Below are 25,075 nucleotides of genomic sequence, written 5' to 3'. Positions count from 1 at the left end.
TATATATATATATATATATATATATCTGTCTATGTTTTATACATCTATCATCAATTTATGAAGTGATCACATACTTTCAACGTTTTAATTTTTTTCGCAGTTGCTAATATTCGCGTATTCTGTACAATGAACTTATTATTGGGTATCAATATTTGCGGTTTAAAATTTTTTTCTATATTGCTAAAAATCAATTTCGAGAGTATTATATTCTTCTTGCCTTTCAGTCCACCACAAAAATAGCTAAAATTAGTTCTTTTTTTCACTAGTAAGATAGCAAAATTTTCAGGTTAAAATTATGCGCTGAATTGTGGTTAGGAAAAATATGCTAACTTTACGAATTTTATGAAAAGAAGACTCCCGGGGATATCTTCAGAAAGAATGGGAAAACTGACTGATGTTGTTCATTAAATGGATAATGCAGACTCTGTAGGATTTTCGCCACACAAAAAATGATCTCGAGTTCAGTTTGGTTTTCAACGAAACACCATACAATACTTCTGTGACATCTAATATTCGTACAACAAACTTATATTTGAAAAATTGCCTGTGCGGTCAGGGAGTAATAAATCTCATGCTACTAAAAAGTCGTTGAGAGGTTCCAAAAGAATACACTCATCCCGCATTAAGTAACAGTTTTTAAACTGAATATACTGGCCCAAAAAATTTTACAAATAAGATAGCACAAGAAACGCACTGGTAGTAATTTTTGTACAAACATTTCCATACTGTGTATGAGGTCAAGTTTAATCTGAAGGTCAATCTGAAATTGTCTCCGTAATTTCTTAATTCTAAGAAATCGATTTTTACCATGAAATGAATAAATGAATTTTGTGTAAGCTTTTCATGATAAAATCAAAGACTGAAGTCTTCAAAGTCGCTAAATGTCAAATGTTTACAGTCACTGATTTTTGCTTCCTTTCAAGTTTCGAAATGGTACGAATTCGTTATGCTCTAAAATAGGGGGACTTCCGCTAAAATATTGGTTCCCTTGATATGATTGCTTACTCTTTCGTAACTGTGATGACCAATTGTTTTAAAACATCCGGAACAAAATTAAACAACTGGCAATGGCTATATAGAGATATATCGGGGTTCTGATAATATATATGACCTTTATATAGTCAATTTTAACGAACGCCTGTGTTTGCATCGGAAGCTGGGTAATAAATACAAATTCAATACTAACCGATCATTTTATCTTTAAATGTCAACTTCCCGTTCAAATTTTGAAGGGTCGGTAGGCAGGGATTTATTTCTTTTTTTAATTTCGAAATGAAATAAGTCATAGTGGTTTAATTGTCGTATCCGTGCGAACATATACACTCAATATTGTTACACACAGTTTGCACTCATTTGTAGTATTTGTAATACACGACGGCCTGAGGGGTTTCTTTACGCCATTGGCTAACATCCAGGGTCTATCACGGACGGTGTAAAGCATCAAAGCGTGTTTCACAGTCCCCGGGCATAGTTTTTTAAAGAGAAAATTGATTTAAGTAAATAATAAATAGGTACTATACCGGATTAAAATATCTTTTGTTTCAAATGATGTGTTAATGACGGATTGCACATGACACTCTTTTTAAATCGCTAATATTGTTAGCGACTTTTTGCACTCGTAATGAGACGCATAAAATGTCTTAATAAACGGTTACACGCTCTCTATAGTTGTATTATTAACTTGGTTCTGATATACTAAAGGCAAGAAAAACTGTCAATATCTGGTTTGTACCTTCATTTTCAGGAGCTGAAAAACAGCTTCATTTGCGTCTAGTTGTATATATGGGACAGTGAGCCAAACCAGCCTCGGAAAATATTCGCTAGTTTCGATAATTAAACACAAATTGAATCATAGCTTTTACCGATTCGGAAGGGGGCGTACGTCCAGTACAGTCCTTGGATCCGCGTCTGATAACATAATGAAATATTTCAATGTAATGTGCGAACAGAAGTGGTGTCGGCTTTGGATAGTCTGGTCTTCATGCATGTAATAGTTTAATATTTCTGTTTATCATTTTCTTCTCGAAGTGGTTTTTAAAAATTGATACAACTGTAAGTATGTCTTCGTCGGCAAACAGAAAAATCAAAACTTTCAATATGTTCACTCTTAGTTGTACAAATCACGTAGACATGCAAAATTAATATGCATTTCTACCACTCGACCTATGATTTGAAACCAAAGACGTAACACGGCCACGTGACCATGTGGCTAATATGAATTCGTAAGGCTTGGGTCATAGTCGATTTTGAATCAATTTATCTTCATTTAAACGACGTAAGTGATGACAAAAGGCTTTTGGATTATATGTATTAGGTGTAATAAATTAAATAAAAAAAATGAGAAAAAATTTTTTGGGCCACGTCTCTTTCAATATCCGCATATGATTTGCATAAATATAGTCATACGCCACGTCATGCTGCAGATCTTCGCTGTGTTTACCGCCATAGCGTCATAGTTCTAGCTTCATACGAGATAAAGATGTACCTCATACATGTTTGTTCTATGCTTGTTTCTTGCATGTACGAGAACAGGAAGTTTACATGAAATGATCGGTTAACATTGAATTTGTGTACATTCAAATACGATTCAAACACAGGCACTTGTTACAATTGCCTACATACAGTTTTACGAACTCGTGTGTTATAACAGCAAATTTTGCACTATCCATATACATGTATGAAGTTGTCTGGTATAAGGGGGTCGACTGGTATATAGGACCCCAAGTACATGTGGTCCTATCTACCAGTCGACCCCCATATACCAGAAAACTTTATATAGAAAGAATAAATGCAACACTTGCTGTTGCAACAGATGATTTCGGTTGTTTTTGTTTTTTTCCAAAAAAAAATTAAATTAAATTAAAAATCCCGACTCCTAGTACCTATATACATGTACCAGTCGACCCTCATATACCAGAAAACATATGGATAGAATAAGTGCAATATTTGCTGTTGTAATACGTGATTTCGGTTTTTTTTTTTTTACAAAAAAAAATCCGACCCCAAGTACCTGTGGGTTTTAGCGGAAGGCATCTGATTTTAAAGCATGTCGCATGAATTCGTGCCATTTCGAATGTTGAAAGTGAGCCAAAATCAGTGACAGAGAATATTAGACGATTAGCGACTTTGAAGACTTAAGTCTTTGATTTTTTGCTAAAATTTTATAGTAAATACTGTACATTAATTGCTAAATTAAGAACGCCTAAAATGTGAAAGACAAATTTAGTAACTTAAAGTCCCATTCCATAAATTCTGCATGTTTCCTCATTTGTTTCTCATTTGCTTTTGTTACTTTGTATGTGTTATTTTAGTTACTTTCTGTTCTTCGTTGCGTATGTCTGTTTTCTATGTCTGGTCTTTGTCCCTGGATTACATTCTTTTGATTACCACTATAACCTTGGTTCCCTTGATAACTCTTTCCTATGTTGCTCATCGACTGAATTTGATGCGTGTTATTTTAGTTGTTTTTAAACTATACTTGTCGCATTAAACACTTCTTCCTCGGTTAGACTAAGTCAAATAGACACTTGGTTAAATCGGCGCCTATTGCCGATTTGACCAGGTCCCGATTTGACTATTTTAATGTGCCGATTTAACTATAATGACAGGTACCGATTTAACCAAGTGCCGATTTGTTCTTTTGTAAGGAGGTATATTTTGGTATCAACTTCCGGTTATACTCTAAATTAGCAAAGCTTGCAAAATTTGTTGATTGTCGCTATGTTTTGTAGTTGAATGGATTTTTAGGTAAATATCCATTCATTTCAAACTTAGATATTTAATATGAGGAAGGTGAAACCTTAAACAGTCCCGAAAAAAAAACATATTGAATTCAAACACCTAGCATTCACAATTTTGGTATGCTGTTGTTATTAATATGATGAAGCCTTTGAAGGTGAAACCTTTTAACGTTCCCGAAGAAACATTAATTAAAAACAACTTTGATAATTTTTGTCAGCTCTGATTTGATATATTATATTTAATATGATGAAGGTGAAACCTTTTAACGCTCCTGAAGAAACATTAATTAAAAACAACTTTGATAATTTGTGTCAGCTATGATTTGATATTTTATACTTATAACCTTCAAGTATGGCAACTTTTGTAATGATATATATTTGTCATTAAGCATTATACTGATTGTCATGGTCTGATATGTCTATTGGGTGAAATGTCCGGCAGTCATAAGGAATTATTGGTTGTCATAGTCCGAAATGTCTTTGGGTCGAATTGTCTGGCACTGGTTACATGTAACATTGTGGTTCTTATAATTTGCGAAACGTCTTAAAAGATTTTTGTTGCATTTAGTTTCGCTTCATTCTGATTCATTTTGTATAGTTTAATTATGTATTTATAACAATTTGATTCATTTTATTGAATTGATTCATTTCGATTGTTTCTTTTATCGATTATTTTCGTTTTGTTTTGTTTCGTTTTCGTTTCCCAATTTTTATGACCCAAGCATTATGGGTTATATTGATTATGTAATTTTCGTAAACATCTGGGTGCCATACTGCAGACTATAAGGCCAACCCTATCTTGGAAAAGCTATGATTCGATTTGTATTTAATTATCGAAACTAGCAAATATTTTCCGAGACTGGTTTGGCTCTCAATCACATATATACAAGTATACGCAAATGAAGCTGCCATTATGCTGTTTTTCAGCTCCTGAAAATGAAGGTATAAACCTGATATTGATGCTTTTTCTTGCCCTAAGTATACAGAACCAAGTTGATAATACAACCATAAAAATAATACAACCTTCAAATATGGGAAATTTTATAATGATATATGTCCTAAAGCATTATACATGTACTAAGTATTTGTCACGGTCTGATATATTCATTGGCTGAAATGTCCGGCTTTCATAAGGATGGTTGTCATGGGTCGAATTGTCTTGCACTGGTAAACATTATGGTTCTTATGATTTGTCTTCAAAGATTTCTATTATTCAATTTAGTTTTGCTTCATTCTGTTTCGATTTGTATCATTTAATTATGTTTTTATTACAATTTGATTCATCTTATCGAATTGTTTTGTTTTGATTCTTTCTTTTTTAGTTTGCAATTTTTATGACCCGAGAATTATGGGTAATATTGATTACATAATTTTCGTAAACATCTGAGTGCCATACTGCAGACTATTATGGCCAACCCTATATGTGATTCGATTTGTATTTAATTATTGAAACTAGCGGTTATTTTCCGAGACTAGTTTGGCTCTCAATCGCATATATACAAATATACGCAAATGAAGCTACCATTATGCTGTTTTTAGCTCCTGAAAATGAAGGTACAAACCGGATATTGATGCATTTTTTTGCCATAAGTATACAGATCCAAGTTGATAATACAACCATAAATGCTCCAGAAAAATGCTCCCTTCGGGAGCAAATTAACTTCCAAATTGATGTGTCATGGTACATGTATACGTTTTTTTTTTGTCCTAATGCATTCTCCTTTTGTCATGGTCTGAAATAGGTACATGTATGAGGCGAAATGTCTAGCTTTGGCAATGAACTGTGGGTTGTCATGGTCCAAAATGTCTTTGGGTCGAATGGTCCAGTATCGATTATGTAATTTTCAAAAACATTCAGGATGTTTCTTGACTAGTGTAGTCCTCCATCGCATTTACCAAGTATACGAAAATAAAGCTGCCATTGAACTGTTTTCAAGCTCCCAATTTTACATGCACAAACCGGATATTGATGCCTTTTCTGCTCATAAGGCTAAAAAAAAAGATATGTTTGTTTCCTGTTTCCCAACCGACCTGGACTGAAATCCGCTGACCTGGATTTTTTTCCTGAAATTTCCAGAAAAAAACGTTTCCATACCTGAAAAATCAGAATTATTATTATTTCCTTTCCAAGTTTCTTTTTATTCTGTTCCTCGTCGGCCTTGTTGATTGAAACTCCTCTGTATTTTTTATTCTGAAGTAGGTACATTTGTAGTGTTCCTACATAGAGCGGAAGACGTTGGTTTTGTATCTCACTTACCGCTGCACACTTGCCTCTCAAAATTATTGGACATTTGTCTCTTCAAACATTGGTTGACAATCGGATAACATTGCGTAAAATCATTCACTTTTCCCGACTTTAATAGCAAGATTCTTGCATTTTCTGAGAAGGCTGGCTATAGCAAAAGTCACTCACCTTTTCGGAGCTTGGGGGAGTAAGTTCCGACTGTCTGTAAATATGGAATGGCTGTCACCGCTTCATTCGGTAACACACAAAAAGTTTTAGATATTTTTTAAGCAATACAATGAACCAAAACAAAAAACAAGCTAAAACAGAGTTAAGCATATCGGCAATAGATGACAGGCAGGGAAAATCACTGGAAGTACATCCAACATTGCAGTCCGGCAAGTCGTTGCACTTTAAAGTATATAAAAAAAAGATGCAGTATTGAAAACGAATTTACAACCTAACCTCTTGGAGGGCAAGATACAAGACAACGTACAAACATACAAAGGTATCTGTAAATGTTGTCTCCCAAGTATCTTATTCTCATTTTTCTTATAATCATTGAACAAAAAAAAATAATCCATTCAACTATTGACCTCTCCTAAACAAATCCATTTTTGTTATCTATTAGTAACCATTGTTATAACAGATACACTGTTGGAATGTCCATATGAAAACATTTATTAAATTTTAGCACTATAAGGCCACTATTAAAAGAATCTTTGTTTCCCCTTTGTCCGGGTCATGATTTTGAGACAGACCAGGCAGGCAAGTTTTTTTGTGATTTTTTTCTTTTTTTGTGGTTTTGAAAATGTGATGTTCTGATAGTACAAATACAGACATATCATGACTGGACACTGAAAGACATAACATGCCACCTAAAAAATATCAATGCAGCTTTCTATCTATTACTCCTATTCTAGAAACTTTTTTTAATATTTATAATAGAGGGAGTAAATAAATAAAAAAAAAAGATACCTTTGAATTTGACTGCTACACCTCCAGTTGCCATGCTTTTGCATTTAATTAACCTCCATATTTATCACTGGAACACAAGGAAAAAATCACCTGAGGTGAAGCTTTTTAGGACTGCAGGAAGTGACTTCCGATTAACTCCTGTATCGGGACCAACGACAGACACATTTTCCAGAATTTATGAAAGCAAAAATAATTTTCCTAAATATAATTTTTTGACCCAGCGGCTTTTTTCCGACCTGGTTGGCAAAGGGGAAACAAACTTAATTTTAATTTTGGCCCAACTATCAGCTAAAACGCATGTTATTTGGCTTTTAAATAGATCTGATTTTTATTTTATTTAGTTATGTTAATTTCAGTTTGTGGTAAAAATGACTTAAAATCAAGAGAAAATAGGGATGGACGGGTAACCGTAAACAGACATATATTTTTCATGGCCTTAGCTACATGCTTCTTAATAGGAGGATTATATATATTTGAGATCTACATGTATAAGGAAAACCAAAAGGCTCCCGAAGAAACACAATTTAATAACCCCATTTAGTCTCATTGCTGCTTGTCCAATATTTCTCGTGTACCTTTGTGATTTTGATGAAGTTGCTCGAAGTCCCTTTTCTATCATTGTGCCGATTTTTTTTTTTTAACCCAAAATACTCCTTAATTTTTTTTTACCATTATTTGATTTCTCTGCCATCTACATTTGTAGCTCCCTTCCGATTATCCAGTCATGACTGTAGGCTAATGTAAGTTAACAAGTATATACAATATACATGTATTGTGATGTTCTGTTTTTCATTAAATGGCCTGCTGTCCTACATGTACATGTAATTTTTGATGAAGCACTGCCTTTATTTACAAGTAATTGTTTTTGTTTTTTTTTCTTTCAGGTTAATGTTAAAGACTTTTAATCAGACCAGGGCAGTGTTTGGTAGAAATCTTATTAAACTGAGAGCTGTTCAATATGTTTTCCAACTAAATCCAGATTTCTTTGAGAAAGGTCACCTATCTCGATTTGTGAGACTTTCATTCTGTTATCAACCTTCTCCAAAACTTATTTTATCAGTTCAACCACACAAGACATTAAGAAGCTATTTAACATACAACACAATGTCTGAAAACAAATATGTCGTTGGTTATGCCAAACTTGGCACATCAGGTTGTAAGAAATGCAAGTCAAAGATTGAAAAGGGTGGATTAAGAATAGGTAAAGTTGTGTCTAATCCATTCTCTGAAGAAGGGGGTGATATGAAACAATGGTATCACCCACAATGTATGTTTGAAACATTCAAACGAGCCAGAGCAACAACAAAGAAGATAGAAGAACCGGATGATATGGAAGGGTTTGGAAATCTCCAACAAGAAGATAAAGATGTACTGAAGAAAATGATTGATGGTGAGTGCCTGTTCAAGTGTACATTGTACATGTACATGTACAATGTATCTTGTTTAGGAGTTGTTTGAAAGTGTCATTTTTGAAGGTGATACATGTGTACATGTACAAAATTTTTGTGTGAATCAACAATGTACCAGGTTATGTAAATGTACTTTCACATTTTTCAAGTTTATATGAGTGGGGTATTATATTTGTACATGCAGAGCAGTAAAATTATTGGAATGAAATAAGTTCTCTTTTGTCAGTGTTTCTGCATTGCAATAGATATCATTTCTTTTTTTTAAACAGTCTTCTGTACAACTACATGTACTTGTCACAGACATTTGATATTATTTAAGTACGTGTATGCTACATGTATATTATGAAATTTTATAAAGTTTTGGGAAAGAACAATTTCTGTTTGACCGCTCTGTTTATATTTTGACCATGAAACTAATGTTGGGGCATAGAGGTTTCACTAGTAACAGTACTACATATAGTTGGCAGTGACTCGCACATTTCTTGTTAAGTCATACATGTATGTGACAAATATAAAATGTTCAAAGATAGCGAGTTTGATTATGGAAATATCTCACATGGAGAGAAATTTCATAATTGAATTAAAGTTCTGTCTTTTTAATAGTCCACATAAAATTCAGACACTATCAATGGTAAAGTGATTCATGGTCAAGGAAAACCCACCAAACAAATGATGCTTTTTTAGTCTACATGTACATATGCTATATTTTCACATTACAACAACCTTTTCTGTATTCAGATTTGCACTTTCGAGAAAATCATACATTTATCTCCCACTAAAAGCAACCAAGTGAAGACAAATCAACAACGATAACTCTTGCGAAGTGCAAATTTCATGTACAATCTATATAATTTTTATCTCAAAAGCGCAACAACCAAATGAAAAACTAAGACTTGTTACATGATCAGTTCCTGTGTCTGAACAAGAAATGAAACTGAATTCGGTGGGTTTTTGACATACATGAATCACCTTCTGTCTGATTTTTAGAAAGACTGATACTTAATTTTTAAAACAAAAACTTAGGCATCATTCTGCTCCAGAAATTCTAGCTACATTTATCGTTCATCTACATGTATGATGTCAACAGTTGTTACTTGAGAACAACATTAGAAAAATCACAACATCAGAGATTTTATAGGCAATACGATGCAATCACTCTTTTTTTTCTCACACTGGTCAGAAGGTGTGAAAATCGATTAAAAATTAGAGAAAATCATTCAGAATACAATTAAGCAGATACTGAAATTAATGCTATCATAAAAAAATTCCTAGATTCACATCAAATATTTTTCAAAATTTGGGTTGGGCAGCCAAATTAAATTTATTTAATTTTGCTCAATTTTAGTTAAAGAAAGTGAAGAATCTGTTAATTTGAAAGAAATCAACCTAACTTAGGAAAGAAGTGAAAATTAAATTTTTCAGGTGGGTGAAAAAAATTGGGAGGGGATGAGAATCTAGGATATTTTTTATTTTGGCTTTATTTTTATTTAAACATTTTATGAAGAGTATTATGGAGAAAGTACTGTTGCTTTTCTGTTTAATAGTATCTATTATACAATAAACAAATCAAAAATGCTTTGAAGGGTTTTGATTTCTTTTTGAGACAGTTTTCGTCTTCATTGTTTTCAGATTTTTCATTTCCAAGTAATGGGGCCCTAGAATAAAGACAATAGGTGTATTGTGCATAAAGGTACAGTTGTTCGTTCTTACTGTATTTCCATTTCTTAAGAAGATAGACTATATTGCATTCATTTTTCTAACTAATCAAATCTGTTTTGTTAATTCAGAAATTTCTTGATTATTGCAGAATTTCTAACAACCTCTAAATCTCCTACAAAGAAGACTCCTGTTAAAAAAGCAACTGCACAGACTAAGCTGCCATTCTCTCCATCAAAGACACCAACTTCTCCTAAATCTCCCAAGATAAAGACAGCTGACAGTGATGAAGGTAGTAACAATGTATAAGTACATTTTAGTATTGCAGGGATTGAATTTTTTTCCATTTGCTAAATTTAGCAAGTACTATAATTTAAACTCGATAACTCTAAGTTTCTTGGGTTATTTCTGAACTGAAATATGATACATATAGAATTCCACAAGCAAATTTTAGCAAGTGGAAATAATTTCTACCAGCAAAATTGAATTTTAACTTGCAATTAGCAAGTATTAGCAAGTCCCTTGAAATTTAGTCCTTGTATTGCATAGGAAGAGCTGGTGAAAAGTTGTCAGCTGGTTTTTGGCAAGGATTAACAGTAGTAATCATTTTTTTTTGGTATGGAGAGTATTATTTTGAAAGCAAGACTACGTTTATACAATTTTCATATTTGGGAAAGTATATGGTTAGTCTTAAAAGATTCACACCATTGTTTTTTTTTTTTTTTTTTTTTTTTAATTTTTGGATAAATGATGTTGAAAGAGAAATTAAGGGAACCAGGATTTAAAACAAAAATCAAAAAGAACATAATCCAGTGATAATGTTGAGACAAGGAAAATAGACACACAACAACAAAGAACATGTAATAATCAAAATACAGCATGCAAAGAAACAACTCAGACTCAGCAATTTTTTACTTTAGTAGAGACATGGCAGAGTCACATTGGAGAGAAATAGTGACTACACTGTGTCTATGGTGAGTGGGGACTTTAAATTTAAGTTGATTGGGCTAAATTAAAGATAAGTTTGCTTCTCCTTTACCTTACCTACCCATAAAAATTGGCTCAACATAATTATCCAGGGACTAGGGTTGGGTAAAGAGAAACAAACACTATTTTAGGTATGGCCTGGTTGTTTTTTATGGCCTTATTGCTATTTTAGACTAGTTTAGCTGTACCTTTAATGGACTCCTAATTTTACAGAGCCCAGTACCAGTGGTGTTAGTAAAGGCTGTGATCCTGGAGACAACTTTAGAAACTTTAGAAAGTTATGTGCTGATATTGCTGGGGAAAGTAGTTACCTAGCTAAGACTGAAAAAGTTTCTGATTTCCTTAAAAATGGACCCAGTGGAGGTAATGATGAATTTTTAACACTGAAACTTGACGGCCCATCATAGTCTAAAATGTTTGTTTTTTCATACATGAATTATATTACATGTATACTTCTTCAGTGTTCTGTCTATGATTTACAGATAGCATCCTTGTAACCCATGAATTTCACTATAGAATTTTGCATCTAAAAACTGTAGCATTACATTTGTTTGGACTCTATGAGAAGCTCTTTTTGGATAGCATACTGGTAAAAGATATAGCATCAGGGAAATGTGATGCTATGTGGAACCTGGGAGATCACTGCAGTACTCTCTTTTTGTTTGTTTATCCTATCCAATATCGTTTCTTTTAAAGGCACTTCATCATCTATATTTATTGCCTATATCTGTATGATTCATAAACCTTGTTTTTTTATTTCCCCTGTGGGCCCATGATTAGTAAAATAAAATACATGTACTTTTAACCTATTTCAATGTAAAAAAATACAAACAAAAACCAAAAAGAAAAACTTCCATTATTTTATATGAATACAAAAAGGAGTCATAAATTTTTAAGGTAATATGAAAAAGTATCTCAAAAACTACACTCACAGACTCCTTCATTAATTTTTATTATCCCTAAACTGAACTTTGAATGGCCTTATTGTATCATTTATAGATGGATTCAAAGGAGATACCTACCTGTGGTTAAAGTTACTGTTACCAGGCTTCGTAAAGAGAGTGTACAATTTGAAGAGTAAACAACTGGTCAAGCTATTTAGTCAGGTACTTTAGAATATTGTATGGCTGGTTATTTTTGCGGGTGTAAAATTTGGTAATTTGAAGGCAAAAAGGTATAACAAAATTTGGAGTACTTATTTTGGTGGATGCTTAGTGCTGGAATTAGTACTTAAGCACAGGGTAAATATTTTGTTGAATTATTTTGCTGTTTTCAGACAGATGGCTAGTATGTGCCAAGATTAGCACCCTGCAAATAGTACCCACTATATGGTGCTTGAATCCCCCAAAAAATATATGTGTTGAGGGTTTTATGCTCTCAAAATCAAGGTAGCTATACACGTAGGTATTTTTTTCAATCTTGTTTCTATTGGGCAATCTTTCTTTCTTGTTGTATGAAAAAAAATATGGCAATTGAAACATTATAGGGTCAGCATGGAAAAAAAGTACATGTAGGTAGGGAAACCCTGTTTGTGTTATACACATACCTCTTTTACCACTTGACACTTAAATTTAAAATTGGTATTAAAGACAAAATCACATTTCAGATATAACAGTATCTATAATGATACCCCTAAATACTCATATAGGTTCAACTCTCCACAAAAATATCTTAATGAGTTGACCAAATCACATTTTTTTTATGTTACTCTATAAGTTTGAAATATAAGACTGTGGATTTAGCAAGTAGGATTATCTACCAACAAAAGACAAAAGACTGCCATGTTTTTTTATATATAACTTTATATTTTTTTCATAAAACATTATATGGACTAGGTAGTTTTATTTGTATGAACAACTGGATGATTTGAAATATAGAGTATGGATGGATTTACCCTATGTTTTATAATGAAAAGTTTTTTTTATCGTTTGTACAGTTCCTGAAGGGATCTATTCAACTATTTGATAGATTAATCTTAACTGATGATATTTCATACACAGCCAAATGTGCCACATATGATAATCATATGGTGCTCGATTAATGTGATAATCATATGGTAATCATATGACAATCATATGTTAATTTTGGCTTGAAAACATATGACAATCATATGTTTGTGAAAAACATATGATTATCTTATGATAATCATGCAATTATCATATGTAAGCCAAAACATATGATTATCATATGGTGATCGATTTATATGATTCTCATGTGTGGCCTATTTGCCTGTGTGTAACTGTGAAATTAAAGAAAAAACAAAAATAAATCATTGTTGAAAAATCAAGTTTATCAACTTATTAGGAGTCAGGTGATGTAATAATGGGATCAATGATTGATTGCAGCAATATTATATACAGTCAAACCTTGTTAAGTCGAAGTCAAAGGGACCATGCAAAAATGTTCGAGTTATCCGAGGTTCGAGTAATCCGAGGTCGTGAATAAACCTGAAATACTAGTAGTTTGGTCAATGATAGTTTCTGAATTTACATCATTTGTTGTACATGTACTTCACTTTACACGGTACTTCGTAATGTCTTGCGTTTCATATTAGAAGATATTTTTTGTATGTTGTATATCATGTTTGAAATACTGAACGGCACTGAGTGTTTTAGTGAAATTTCCTTTTTATTTTTTCTACATCAAAAACATCATAGTTCATAAAGGCTGCTTTGTTTGATTCACAATCAGGAGTATCATCAAACCATATGCTCTACATTATTACGATAAAATTTCAAATTCACTAGCGAATGTAGACGTTGAAATACTATTACTATCATCTGTTTGATGTTTCATTAAATAGTCAGATACCATTACAATTCATCTATATTTAAAAAAAAAATTATCAAAATATCTGATATCACTGTTAGTGTAAATTCCGATGTGTTATTAATAGAATTCGTTTCTTTTAACAACTCACACAATTTTTAATAATCAAATAAACAAGTCAAACCATAAAGAGTGTCAACAAATGAATTTTAAAAGCCACGCTAATCGTTGTTAAAACACACTTCAATCATGGTTTGTAATAAAGCAATCAGTTTTCCGACTAATTAGTTGACTTCAGAGTTAATTAACCTCGAAGTCCTATTGAGGGGACTGATTGATTACCTTGAGTTATCCGAGGTTTCGATTCATCCGAGTTCGAGTCATCCGAGGTAAAATTGTATTGGAGTAAGAGGAGTTTTGCTGGGACTTTGTAATCATTTCGAGTTATCCGAGATTTCGACTAATCCAAGTTTGACACATCAAAGTTTGACTGTATTTGCATTGATATCTGGCCCTATATGACATCACAAAATTAAATAATGCAAAATCATTAACTCTTTTTGTAGATTTTTCATACCTCTCAGGAAGAAATGGTAGCAGATTTAGATCAGGTAAAACTATAGTGTCTTAGTGACAAAACGTTAGTAACATCCTATATGTACATATGTTGAGGTTCTGAAACATGAACAGGTCAAAATCTTTCTGTCAGTAATTTGCATGATTGGAAAAGATTGCTTGAACTTTTGACACAGATGCAGAGTGAGTGATGTAGGAAGTCTTGTATATTTCCATTGGTGAAAACATCATAGCAGGGCATCATCAACAATTAATGAAGTTGTTATTTTATGAGAGGTCCCACTCCCTCATGCCTTAAGCCTATTTTATGAGGGGTCCCTTATACATTAAATATAATTTGAAAACAACGACATTAAGACATATAAATTCTGCTGAAAATTAAAATTGCAAAATTAGACCCTTATAATGTGTTGTATTGGATTCATCATGTCAGGAAAAATGGAGGGAAAGTTGACATGATATTGTTTTATTAATTACCAGGGAGATGTTGCAGAGACAGTCAGAATATTCTATGAACAAAGTGATACTGTACCACCACAGAAGAAAAGTACCCTTACATTAAAAGAGGTAAGATAAAATTGTCAACTACGAAACTTTTATGCAGTTCCTCATTCTAGATAACGAAGGGTTTAGAATAAGCTTGACCCACTAGTTTGCCATCAGCTACCAAAACAGTTTTTTTTTATATTGAAAACAAGAATTTTGAAAATTTAAGATATTAGCAAATTCCTTAGCTATCTTAAATGAAAACCCAGATATTCTATATAGGTTCAACATACCACAAAAGTATCATATAGTGGGTAATTTTTAATGGGAATGGGGCTAATTTTGGTGTATTATGAAAACGCCAAAGTAAACTCTGCTAACTATCTAGATGGAGAAGTACTTAAGGCACTAATAAACATTCGCCAAAATAAGAAATGCCAGAAATTTTATATACTTATTTGTTTCAAAGTTGCCAAATTTTACACCCACCAAAATATCCTGTTATACGGTATCTTAATGAGTAGACCAAATTACATTTAGTTTGATATTAGTCCATGAGCTTGAAATAAAAGGTAGTGAATATAGCAAGTAGGATGATATATTGTATTATTAGTTCAAAAAGGAAATAATTTAAAGAACACTTATTTCAGACATTTATCAATAATATAAAAAGCTGTCAACAGTGTTCTCGTAAGATTTACATATAGCATCCTGGTAACCCCGAACTTTGATATAGCATCTTAATTCTAAAAAAAAATAATGCACCACATTTGTTTTGGGCCTTATGGGAAATTCTTTTTGAATAGCATCTTGGTAACCCCTGAGTTTCAATACAGCATCTTGCATCTTAAAATTATAGCATTTTATTTGTATTGGACCCTATGAGAAGTTCTTTTTGAATAGCATCGTGGTGAAAATTATAGCATCAAGGCAATGTGATGCTTCATGGTCCAGTGGAAATCACTGATCAATTCACTCACTTACTTGACACAAATTTGGTTGACTTTAATTTTCTGGTTCATATACTGTGTGAGTGAATCAACCTAACTCATAGATTTTAAAAATTACTGAAATAGGCTTTTGTCTTTTTTGTTTTAAAATTAAGTGAAATGGTATTTTTAGTTAACAGTTATAAAATATTTGTTTTATTTTATACAGGTAGATGATTATTTAGAACAATTGTCTGATGTTACCAAAGAAGATGATCAGCAAAGGGTTCTTAAGAAAGTGACTAAAAGGTTAGTGATCAACTGTTTTTATAGAATCAATGCTTCAACACTGATAAGAGTTTCTGTTAAATGTACCACCCAAAATCTGACATTATGAAGGGGAGACAAATCAATTTTGATTTTGGCAGTTAGACCTTAAGGAGGTAGACCTAGGGTAAGGGACACACATTGGAATGTTTGTATTCAGCATTTTACATCAATGTGATGTAAGCATCAAAGTAACTCTGACTGATTTCATTCTGTTTCAAATGAAATCTTGATAGGTTTTGGTGAAGTTGAATATGATACAAGCATATCACTGATCTCAAGAGTTATGTCCCTTACACTAGGTCTACCTCCTTAAAATTGATATTCTAGATAATCCACTCTATTTGTTTACCCATGTGAAACTGTTAACTTGGAACAATTGATTCTAACAAAAAATTATGCTATTGAATTTGCTACCTTAAAAAAAAATAAACCACATTACCAAAACATATTCTACTCAATTTTATTTATTTATTTTATACTGTTAAATTTCATTTATTTGTGGGTATCAGTTTCTTTGGTTTATCATAGTTTTGTTATTTTGCTGATTTTTAGTTTCATGGATTTCCTAAGACCATTATTGATTATTGTTTTCAATTGAAATTTAAAAGTTATGTTGGAAATTTGAATTTATGGTTCAACCAAACCTTGAAAATTAGAAGAAAAAAATGATACCCCATGAAGTATACATTTATGTAGTTTCCTCAGTACTTTGCTGGTAATACCTTGGAATTTACATGTTGGTCATTTTTGTAGATGTACTTCTAATGACCTGAAGATGTTTGTCAGACTTATCAAACATGATCTAAGAATCAATGCTGGTGCTAAGCATATGTGAGTATTATTTACAATAATGAGAGGAAGCTGTTGGAATGTCAACCTCAGAATATTAGTTTGAATAATATTTAAGTAGCAGTCTTTGTAAGAATCATGCAAAATCTGAAAAATGTGATACACTCCAAAAAAGGCTACATATTTTTATTTTTGTAATTAAGTTGTCTTATGGGTCTATACTGTGAATGTGTAATTATTCATTCATATCTGCCTGCTCTTAATAGATAATCAACACTGAAAAATCAATGGATTCTATTGTATTTGAGTGTCATTTACAGAGTTATCTCCCTTAATTTTGAAATCTACAGTGCATTTTATATAATTTTTATGAACATGGGCTGTATGAAAAACTGCATGTTACTTTCTGTTTACTATGACATTTTAAACAAAATATCAAAAATAAAAATATGTAGGCTTTCCAGCCCTGAATCACATTTTGCATGGTTCTTATGTGGAGTGCTACTTAACATTTGGTGAAGATTGTTTCCAAGATGAAACTAAATGTACACACTTAGACAATAAAAAACAAAGTTTAATGTTTTTACTTTTTTGTCTATCATGAACTTGTGGATCGTTATCCACTTGCACCATGAGAACCATTTGTTAACTATGTCATCGTTTTTCCCTCTTCTTTCCTCGACCCTGGACGTGACATTTTATTAGCAACTCAGCAGTGTTTCTAGAAAAGCCAATTATGTTTACTTAACTAAAGCACCTGATTCATGCTCCCAGTTTAAAGTGGAGTAGGAGTTGCTAATTTATTTTTGTTTCCTTGTATGCGTTTTTTTTTTCATGTTCTTTGTTGTGTGTGTCTGTATTCCCAGTCAAGTCTTTATCCTTGCAATATATTCTTTTGATTACCTTGCAAACCTTAGTTCCCTTGATAACTCTTTCCCGGAAGTGAGGTTGCTAAATTTCATAGCAGATTATTTTTTTGTAAACTTCTGCTCAACTAGTAGGTACTGTTAAAGTATTGATTTTTTCAGTGTACTAATTTTTGCTATTTTTGCGGTGGACAGAAAAGTGCGAAAAATGGTACCCACAAAATAAAATTTTAACACTATAGAATGCTGATCATTTTTTGAAACCGTGGAAAGTGATACCCACCAATATGTTCACTTGATGGAATCCACAAAAATTAGCAATCACAAAAAGGAGTACACTTACAGTACTATATTTGAATCACCTTGTCTGTCCATCTGTCAGTCCATCCATGAGTTCATATCCATGGTTGTACAGTTATGATGTTGCATACATAGGCATATTTTGGTTTATAACTGATAAAAAAAGGTTTTGTCATGGATAAATAATGCAAATTTGTGCTCACATTTTTTCTTCCATAAAGAGTTCATGTGAGTAAATTTATAAAGCCTTGTTATTATTAAGTTTAGAAACTTTGGGTTCTGATGCTTTTTACATAGATGATTGGATTATTGGTTACCCTCCACCAAATCAACCAGTGGGCATTTGGAACATGTGCAAAAATGGTCCTACGCAGAAATTACCTCCTGTTCTTCATATCGCTGTGATTAAAGTTCTCATTTTATTTCAAAAATTAAAACTTTTTCTGAAAGGAAAAATATGTCTGCACATTCTGTAAGTGCATTTTTCTTCTTGTGCTGTACAGCATAATCTCCAAAATGATTTCTAAATGTACCCCTATCTTGTGAAAACACTGGAAATTCCCATGCTATTTATAGACCCTCCACCCGGTGACTAGTGCTGCACTGCAAATCTGCTAACCCCATATGCCATTCTGAGGATTGTGAGTTGACACATGTAGAATCATGCTTCTGTAAGTGAAAGTTAAGGTGTAATTGAATATTGTGTAATTTGCATTGAAGCCCATGGGAAGTGGAATTAGTGGTTTCTAGCTTTCTAGTCACTTACATTGTATGAGTGATTAACTGTACTTTCAAATTTTGTTATATTTCAGTTTAGAAGCTTTAGATCCTAATGCTTATGCTGCATTCCAAGCCTCAAGAAATCTTAAGGATGTGGTAGAGAGAGTCATGGAAAATAAAGACGCCAAGCCTGGGATGAGTAAAAAACTCAGTGTACGAGCATCTCTGATGACTCCCGTGTTACCCATGTTGGTCAGTATTCTGTATTACACCTGAGTTTTGTGTATAGTGTATGTCTGTCCATCTGTACACCACACATAGCAAGAATTCAAAGGCTGTATAGGATCTCAATACTTTTTTATATAATACTGTAGATGTATTAATTCTTGTGGCATAATTCTTGTGGCATACTAATCTTCATGGTGGACAGAAAAGAATGAAAATTAGTTCCCAAAAAATTGATTTTTGGCACTACATAGCGCTAGTTATCTTTTAAAACCACAAAAATTTATACCAACAAATTCGTTCACTTGACAGAATACGGAAAATATTAGCAACTGCTAAAATTAATATGTTTACAGAATTTCCTAAAGGAGCTCCATTTTGTATTTTATGCATGTTTTTCTTTATAGAAGAAATGGTATTGCAGCTAGTTTTCTTTTTAAACATGCTCAATGAAATTTGTCAAAATCAAGCCTTTTATTTTTGTTTATTTAGGTTAAACATACATTTAAACTTACATTGTATGTAAAAGGACTTAAAAAAATAGTCTTGTTTAGACAGGTTTTTGCTTTTTTTTGGGATTGCTTTATGCAGGTTTTATTGTATTTATTAAGGTTCATCATTAACCTTTTAACAAATATGGCCTCCATTTCACTCTACTGACAAACCTGTATATCTAGAAAAAAATAAGGCATAGCCCCCCTGGATATTGATAATTATATCAACTTTATGTATTATAAAAGTTACATAAAAAACTGACTTAACTTTTGATGTATCAATTCTGCAGAGAGTGCCAAAAACATCTGAAATTTACTTGATATGGTCCTCTCATTTACACAGAGTTTAAATCACCTATTGTGTATATGTGGCTATTGTCCTTCTATTGACCAGTATGTCAATGTGAATAGAGTTTACCTTTAATACATAGGGAACATCTCAAAACATTATATCAACTTAGTTTATTTTGGCACTCTCTGCTATATGGATAAATTGAAAACTGCAAAAGTCAGTAATGATATAATTTTACATAAAATTAATGTAACTTTCTCATATCTATGCCTAAAATATCTGCTAGATACACAGGTATGTCTGTAGTCAGATGGATTTTTGGCACTACACAGTGCTAGTTATGGTGAAATTGAATTCATATTTGTCGAAAGGCAATGATGAACCAATTACTGTTTACCACTCTCAATCATATAGCAACAGTACATGTATACAGTTTTTTTTACTGTCTGTTGCATGTCCAAGCATAATTATGCAATAATGCAATCAAACTTCTCCACATTAAGTTTTAAAAATTTTGAAATGTTATTTATTGTGATGAAATGTTAACAGTTTCAAAGCTTGCTATTTAAATTATTCTTTCAAAATTTATTATAGATTGTTTTATAAGAACAAATAATTCATATCCCCCTATTAAGCGTTCTTTATAAAAGTTAAATTGTATTTAAAACAAAGACTGTTGCAATGTAGTGATTCTCAACTTCCTTTTGTTTACAAAACAAAACATATTAAGTGTCAGTCTCTGTAAGAATCAGACAGTGGGGGAAACATTGTTGAAAGAACCCTCCATCTTGAAAGTTTTAATTTGACTGTTTGTACTATCAGAATCAAGGAAAAGGACAATATTTTCCATATCACTTCAGTAAATTAAGTAATTTCATTGAGATGCACTGAAAATGAACATTTCAAGGGCAGATAACTTTGTCAAAAACCTCATCTTTCTAACATTCTATTGAAATATTTTTGAGCATATAGAGTGGTGCAGAGACAAAAAATAGTCTTTTTAAGTAGAGAACACATCTTAGAGTGAAATTATATTTTCAGGTCAATGGGTTTTTGACATGCAAATTTCTAATTTTTTCCATTTTGCCTGATTCTTACAAAGAATTACACTTAATACTTTCTGAATGTACACCTAGGCTGAGGCCTGCAGATCAGTTGATTATGCTATGAAGAAATGTCCAAATGGGATGTATGCAGAGATAAAATATGATGGGGAGAGAGTACAGGTCCACAAGAAAGGAGATAAATTCTCTTACTTCAGTCGCAGTTTAAAACCTGTACAACCTCATAAGGTACTATATACTTTCTGATCTTGTAGTATAAATGTGTTCTTTTTTTATTACTGTGAAGGTAAATTTAAACTTATCGCAGCCACCTAATATTTTGAATGAAGGTTGAATTCAGTTTCAAATTGAAGTGATACAATTGTATCAAAATCCTGTTTGATGACGATGTTCAAATTTCAACAATATAGTTACTGGAATAGAAAGTAGGAATATCCTTTAAATCTTTTTCACACAGTTTTTTTTTTCTAGTTTTAATGTAACAAGAATGGAATTGGTGAATATGTCAGTGAGACAACAACCCTATTGGGATGAAAAATGTCTATTCTGACAATATTTTTTACTAGATGGTGCATAAAAAAAATAAAAAAACAACTGAATTAAACAAAACAGGAAAAACTGCTGTCAAGGAAAAGTAATACTGTTTTGATTGTCAATTTGTTGCTCATTACTGATAGAAAATTAACACAATACATGTATATTGAGAAAGAAAGAATATGTATTTACATGTACTTTTCCTATTTTATTTTTAAGGTCAACCATTTCTCAGAGTACATTCCAAAAGCCTTTCTCACAGGAGATGATCTCATTTTAGATGCTGAAGTTCTGTTGGTGGATACCAAAACAAGCAAACCTTTACCCTTTGGCACCCTAGGTGTCCACAAGGTGCAATACTTCCATTATGTAAACAAATTTTACAAGCAAACCTTTACCCTTTAGCACCTTAGGTATCCACAAGGTGCGGTACTTCCGTTATGTAAACAAATTTTACAAGCAAACCTTTACCCTTTGGCACCCTAGGTGTCCACAAGGTGCGGTACTTCTGTTATGTAAACAAATTTTACAATATGGATCTTTTTTTCAGTTTTTGTATTTTTCCTTATCTTTCAAATGAATTGCACAAAATATTCTATTCTCAATGAATTTCATTCAGGAGCAGTGAACAAATAAAAAAAAAACCTTTCCCATGAATTTTATGTTTTTATCAAAATCGAAAGAGTTATCAAGGGAACTAAGGTTCTAGTGGTAATCAAAAGAATGTAGTCCAGGGACAAAGATCAGACATGGAAAACAGACACACGCAACAAAGAACATAAAGTAACTAAAATAATACATACAAAGTAACAATAGTGAATGAAACATTGCTATATTCAAAATCATCCAGTCAAGCAATCCTATTCATTATAATTTATGAATAAAATATGTTTAAACTAAGTATACCTTGATTGCCTTTAATACACCCTCTCTTTTAAGGATACGTACAGCAGTCATTCTGTCCAACTGTCTGTCTGTCTCTCTAAATTTAATGATTTCATTTGAATATGATACTCTTCTAAAAGAAGATACACACCTAATGTAAATTCAAAAAATATTGTGTGCAATTTTTTTTTTTTTTTTTGCAATTTTCTGTTTTCAAGCATCGTTTGCTACATCAAAGAAAATTTCAATCTTCGATTTATTTACAAATTTAGAATTTCAATTACAATGAATTCAGTTGTGTTTAAAATATCATGATAGTAAATATACCGACTATTGGAACTGTTACATCCCCTGATTTTTTGCAATACTGTGTAAGTACTTTAATTCGTGAATACCAATTTTCGTGGATAAGGGGAGATACACAGGTTTGTGGATTCTTTAATTTGTGGTTTTGATGTTTTCGATGGGAACCAAATTTCTTGATTTCGCCTCCCCACGAAAACCACGAAAAGTTGATACCCCACAAACAATAGTACTTTCACAGTAATCAGTAACATTTTTTTTCACTTTTTTAGAAAGCCAAATTCCAGGATGCCCAAGTGTGTCTCTTTATATTTGATTGCTTGCATCTCAATGGAGAAAACATTATGCATAAGTGAGTGATTGAAGTACATGGTGAAAGTTAATGATTTTTGTGAAATTATAGTAAAAAAAAAAAAAGTAACTTCAGACATGATTTTGTTCTGCTTTTTAGTGGAAATCTGCTATTTCAAATCCATATTTTACCGTTACGATTCTTTTTTTACCATTTATTTACTTCCGATTTTGCCAATTTCCCCTTTGTTTGTACACCAAGTAAAATTATCCCTTTAACTCAAGAAACAAAGTAGAAATCTACACTAAAACCGCAGTGGACTAATACTCTTATCGTCTAGATAAAACACTTTATGACACCAACAATTTCAATGTTTTGCATCTAAATCCACCAAAAACAACAGCCAAATTTGGTGTTTTATTGATTTTCGTCTAAATCAATTATTTATCTCATTTGTTGTATACACATAATTATTTGTCAACATGAGTTAAAGTATCAAACTACTTATATCAATGTTCATGCACTTTCAATGGACATTTTTTGACAGATATTCGCTTAATTTTCTAAGTACAAGTTTTTGAGAAGAACACATGAGAATTTGTAGAATTAAAGTGTAAAAAAGTCACCTTACACTTGAGAAAATTCACAGAATGACACACTTTCATTGTTCTTGAGGTTAAAAACCACTCAACCTATTTATGATTATAAAGCTATGCAGAATTTAAAAGTGCCTTGATAATTTACATTACATCATTTTTAAAACCTAGAGATACTTAATTGTTATTTCTTTCTAGACCTATAAAGGAAAGACGCAAGATTTTACATGAAGAAATGAATGAGATTAAAAATAGAATCATGTTCTCTGAGATGAAGCTTATTAATGTAAGTGCTTGCTGAAATTTCAATATCCAATAGGTTATGTAATTCTCATCATGTGACTCCACAGTTTCAGGAGAATGGGTCCTAAGCTACTATGCATAATGCATGGAGATTTGCCATTTACAGAGCATTGAATTTGGTATTAAAAGCAAAACATATTTTTTGTGTAACAATAGATAACAAATGACGCATGTATATTTCTTCATGATAAAAGTGTTCAGAAAAAGCATAAAATAGAAGATTTTGCATTGTAATGCAGTGTATCGAGATCCTGGAAGTAAATAATATAATGTGGATCAATCTTCAATTTTCAATAAGTTCTACATTGGAAATTCAGGTAAACTAGAACGAGGTTTACATGCCCTATAGCAACACCTTGGTGTCTCATGGTATAGTGCTTGCCAAAATTCAGGAGGTCTTGGTTTTGAATGCCAGCTGATTCATACCAAAAAATTTTAAATTGGTAGTCACTGCTTCTTTCTGCTAACCATGCAGTATATAAGAGATACAGAGACTATTAGTTTGCTCAGAGTCAGAATAATGTGTTTGAATTGTAAGACATGCTTACCAGTGTGCTGTTGCTTCAGTATCTTCTAAATACAGCAATTAAAAAATCTCCACATTTACAATTAACAAATCATCAAAATTAGATTTTATTAGAATGTAATCAAACATATGAATACACCTATTGCGTTCATTCCTTCAGAAAAATGTCTGAGTCAAGGTGATAAGTTCAAGATATTCTTCTTTAATTACAGGATCCAGATGATCTTCAGGAAATGATGAATGATGTTTTTAGACAAGGACTAGAAGGTCTTGTCTTAAAGGACACCAAGGTACATGAATATAGCTCATGAATATTCAGGAGAAAATTTAGATATGTTAATTTTTGTAGTTGCAAATTTTGAGTTCTTTGTCTGATATGAACAAGCTTTTTTAGGTCAATGATTTCTGTTTTATTTCATGATCAGAGTGACATTTTCTATAGATTAGGTCTATTTTTGTTTTTTTTGTGAATAGTTTCAATTCATTTAGTTTGGGACCTTTTATAGCCTGCTTTATGGGTTTTGCACATCATTAAATACTGTGTGGTGACCTGTAGAAGCTAAATTGTTCATTGCTTGGCTTTTTATGGATAACTGTCTGAATGCTGAATGGCAATCATACCACATCTCCCTATTTTTATATTTCAACCCTAAAATTAAAGAAGCTACACAATGTTTCTGTACCATGTATATATTTCTAACAAATAAGCCATTGTAGCATTGTTAATTTGCTTCAAGACAAAATTATCCCTTCAATGACACCATGAAATTGTTGATCGTTGAATGTTTGGGGTTCATACTCC

At 32.2% G+C, this 25,075-nt stretch overlaps 1 protein-coding gene across 1 annotated transcript in view; it reads left to right on the top strand.

Annotated features, from left to right (window-relative positions):
* Window positions 1–3,644: 3,644 nt before the first annotated feature.
* The window catches only part of LOC148601745 (DNA ligase 3-like), a 33,214-nt gene continuing 11,783 nt past the window's right edge, over window positions 3,645–25,075 (top strand). The window contains exons 1-15 of the mRNA XM_088555178.1: window positions 3,645–3,747; window positions 7,827–8,332; window positions 10,159–10,299; window positions 11,208–11,357; window positions 11,994–12,100; window positions 14,330–14,374; window positions 14,820–14,906; window positions 15,984–16,063; window positions 16,838–16,915; window positions 18,852–19,011; window positions 20,907–21,062; window positions 21,588–21,719; window positions 22,829–22,908; window positions 23,643–23,730; window positions 24,486–24,563. Of these exons, the coding sequence (XP_088411304.1) occupies window positions 7,831–8,332; window positions 10,159–10,299; window positions 11,208–11,357; window positions 11,994–12,100; window positions 14,330–14,374; window positions 14,820–14,906; window positions 15,984–16,063; window positions 16,838–16,915; window positions 18,852–19,011; window positions 20,907–21,062; window positions 21,588–21,719; window positions 22,829–22,908; window positions 23,643–23,730; window positions 24,486–24,563 (1,884 nt within the window). The 5' untranslated portion in view covers window positions 3,645–3,747; window positions 7,827–7,830. The remainder of the gene's footprint in view (window positions 3,748–7,826; window positions 8,333–10,158; window positions 10,300–11,207; window positions 11,358–11,993; window positions 12,101–14,329; window positions 14,375–14,819; window positions 14,907–15,983; window positions 16,064–16,837; window positions 16,916–18,851; window positions 19,012–20,906; window positions 21,063–21,587; window positions 21,720–22,828; window positions 22,909–23,642; window positions 23,731–24,485; window positions 24,564–25,075) is intronic.

This window comes from Perna viridis, chromosome 12 (genome assembly GCF_037379345.1).
Source record: "Perna viridis isolate PV_CMFRI_1.1 ecotype Kerala chromosome 12, ASM3737934v1, whole genome shotgun sequence".
Classification (NCBI taxonomy): Eukaryota; Metazoa; Mollusca; class Bivalvia; order Mytilida; family Mytilidae; genus Perna; species Perna viridis.
The sequence above is the reverse complement of the archived record's forward strand: the minus strand, read 5'-3'. Positions and strand labels throughout refer to the sequence as shown.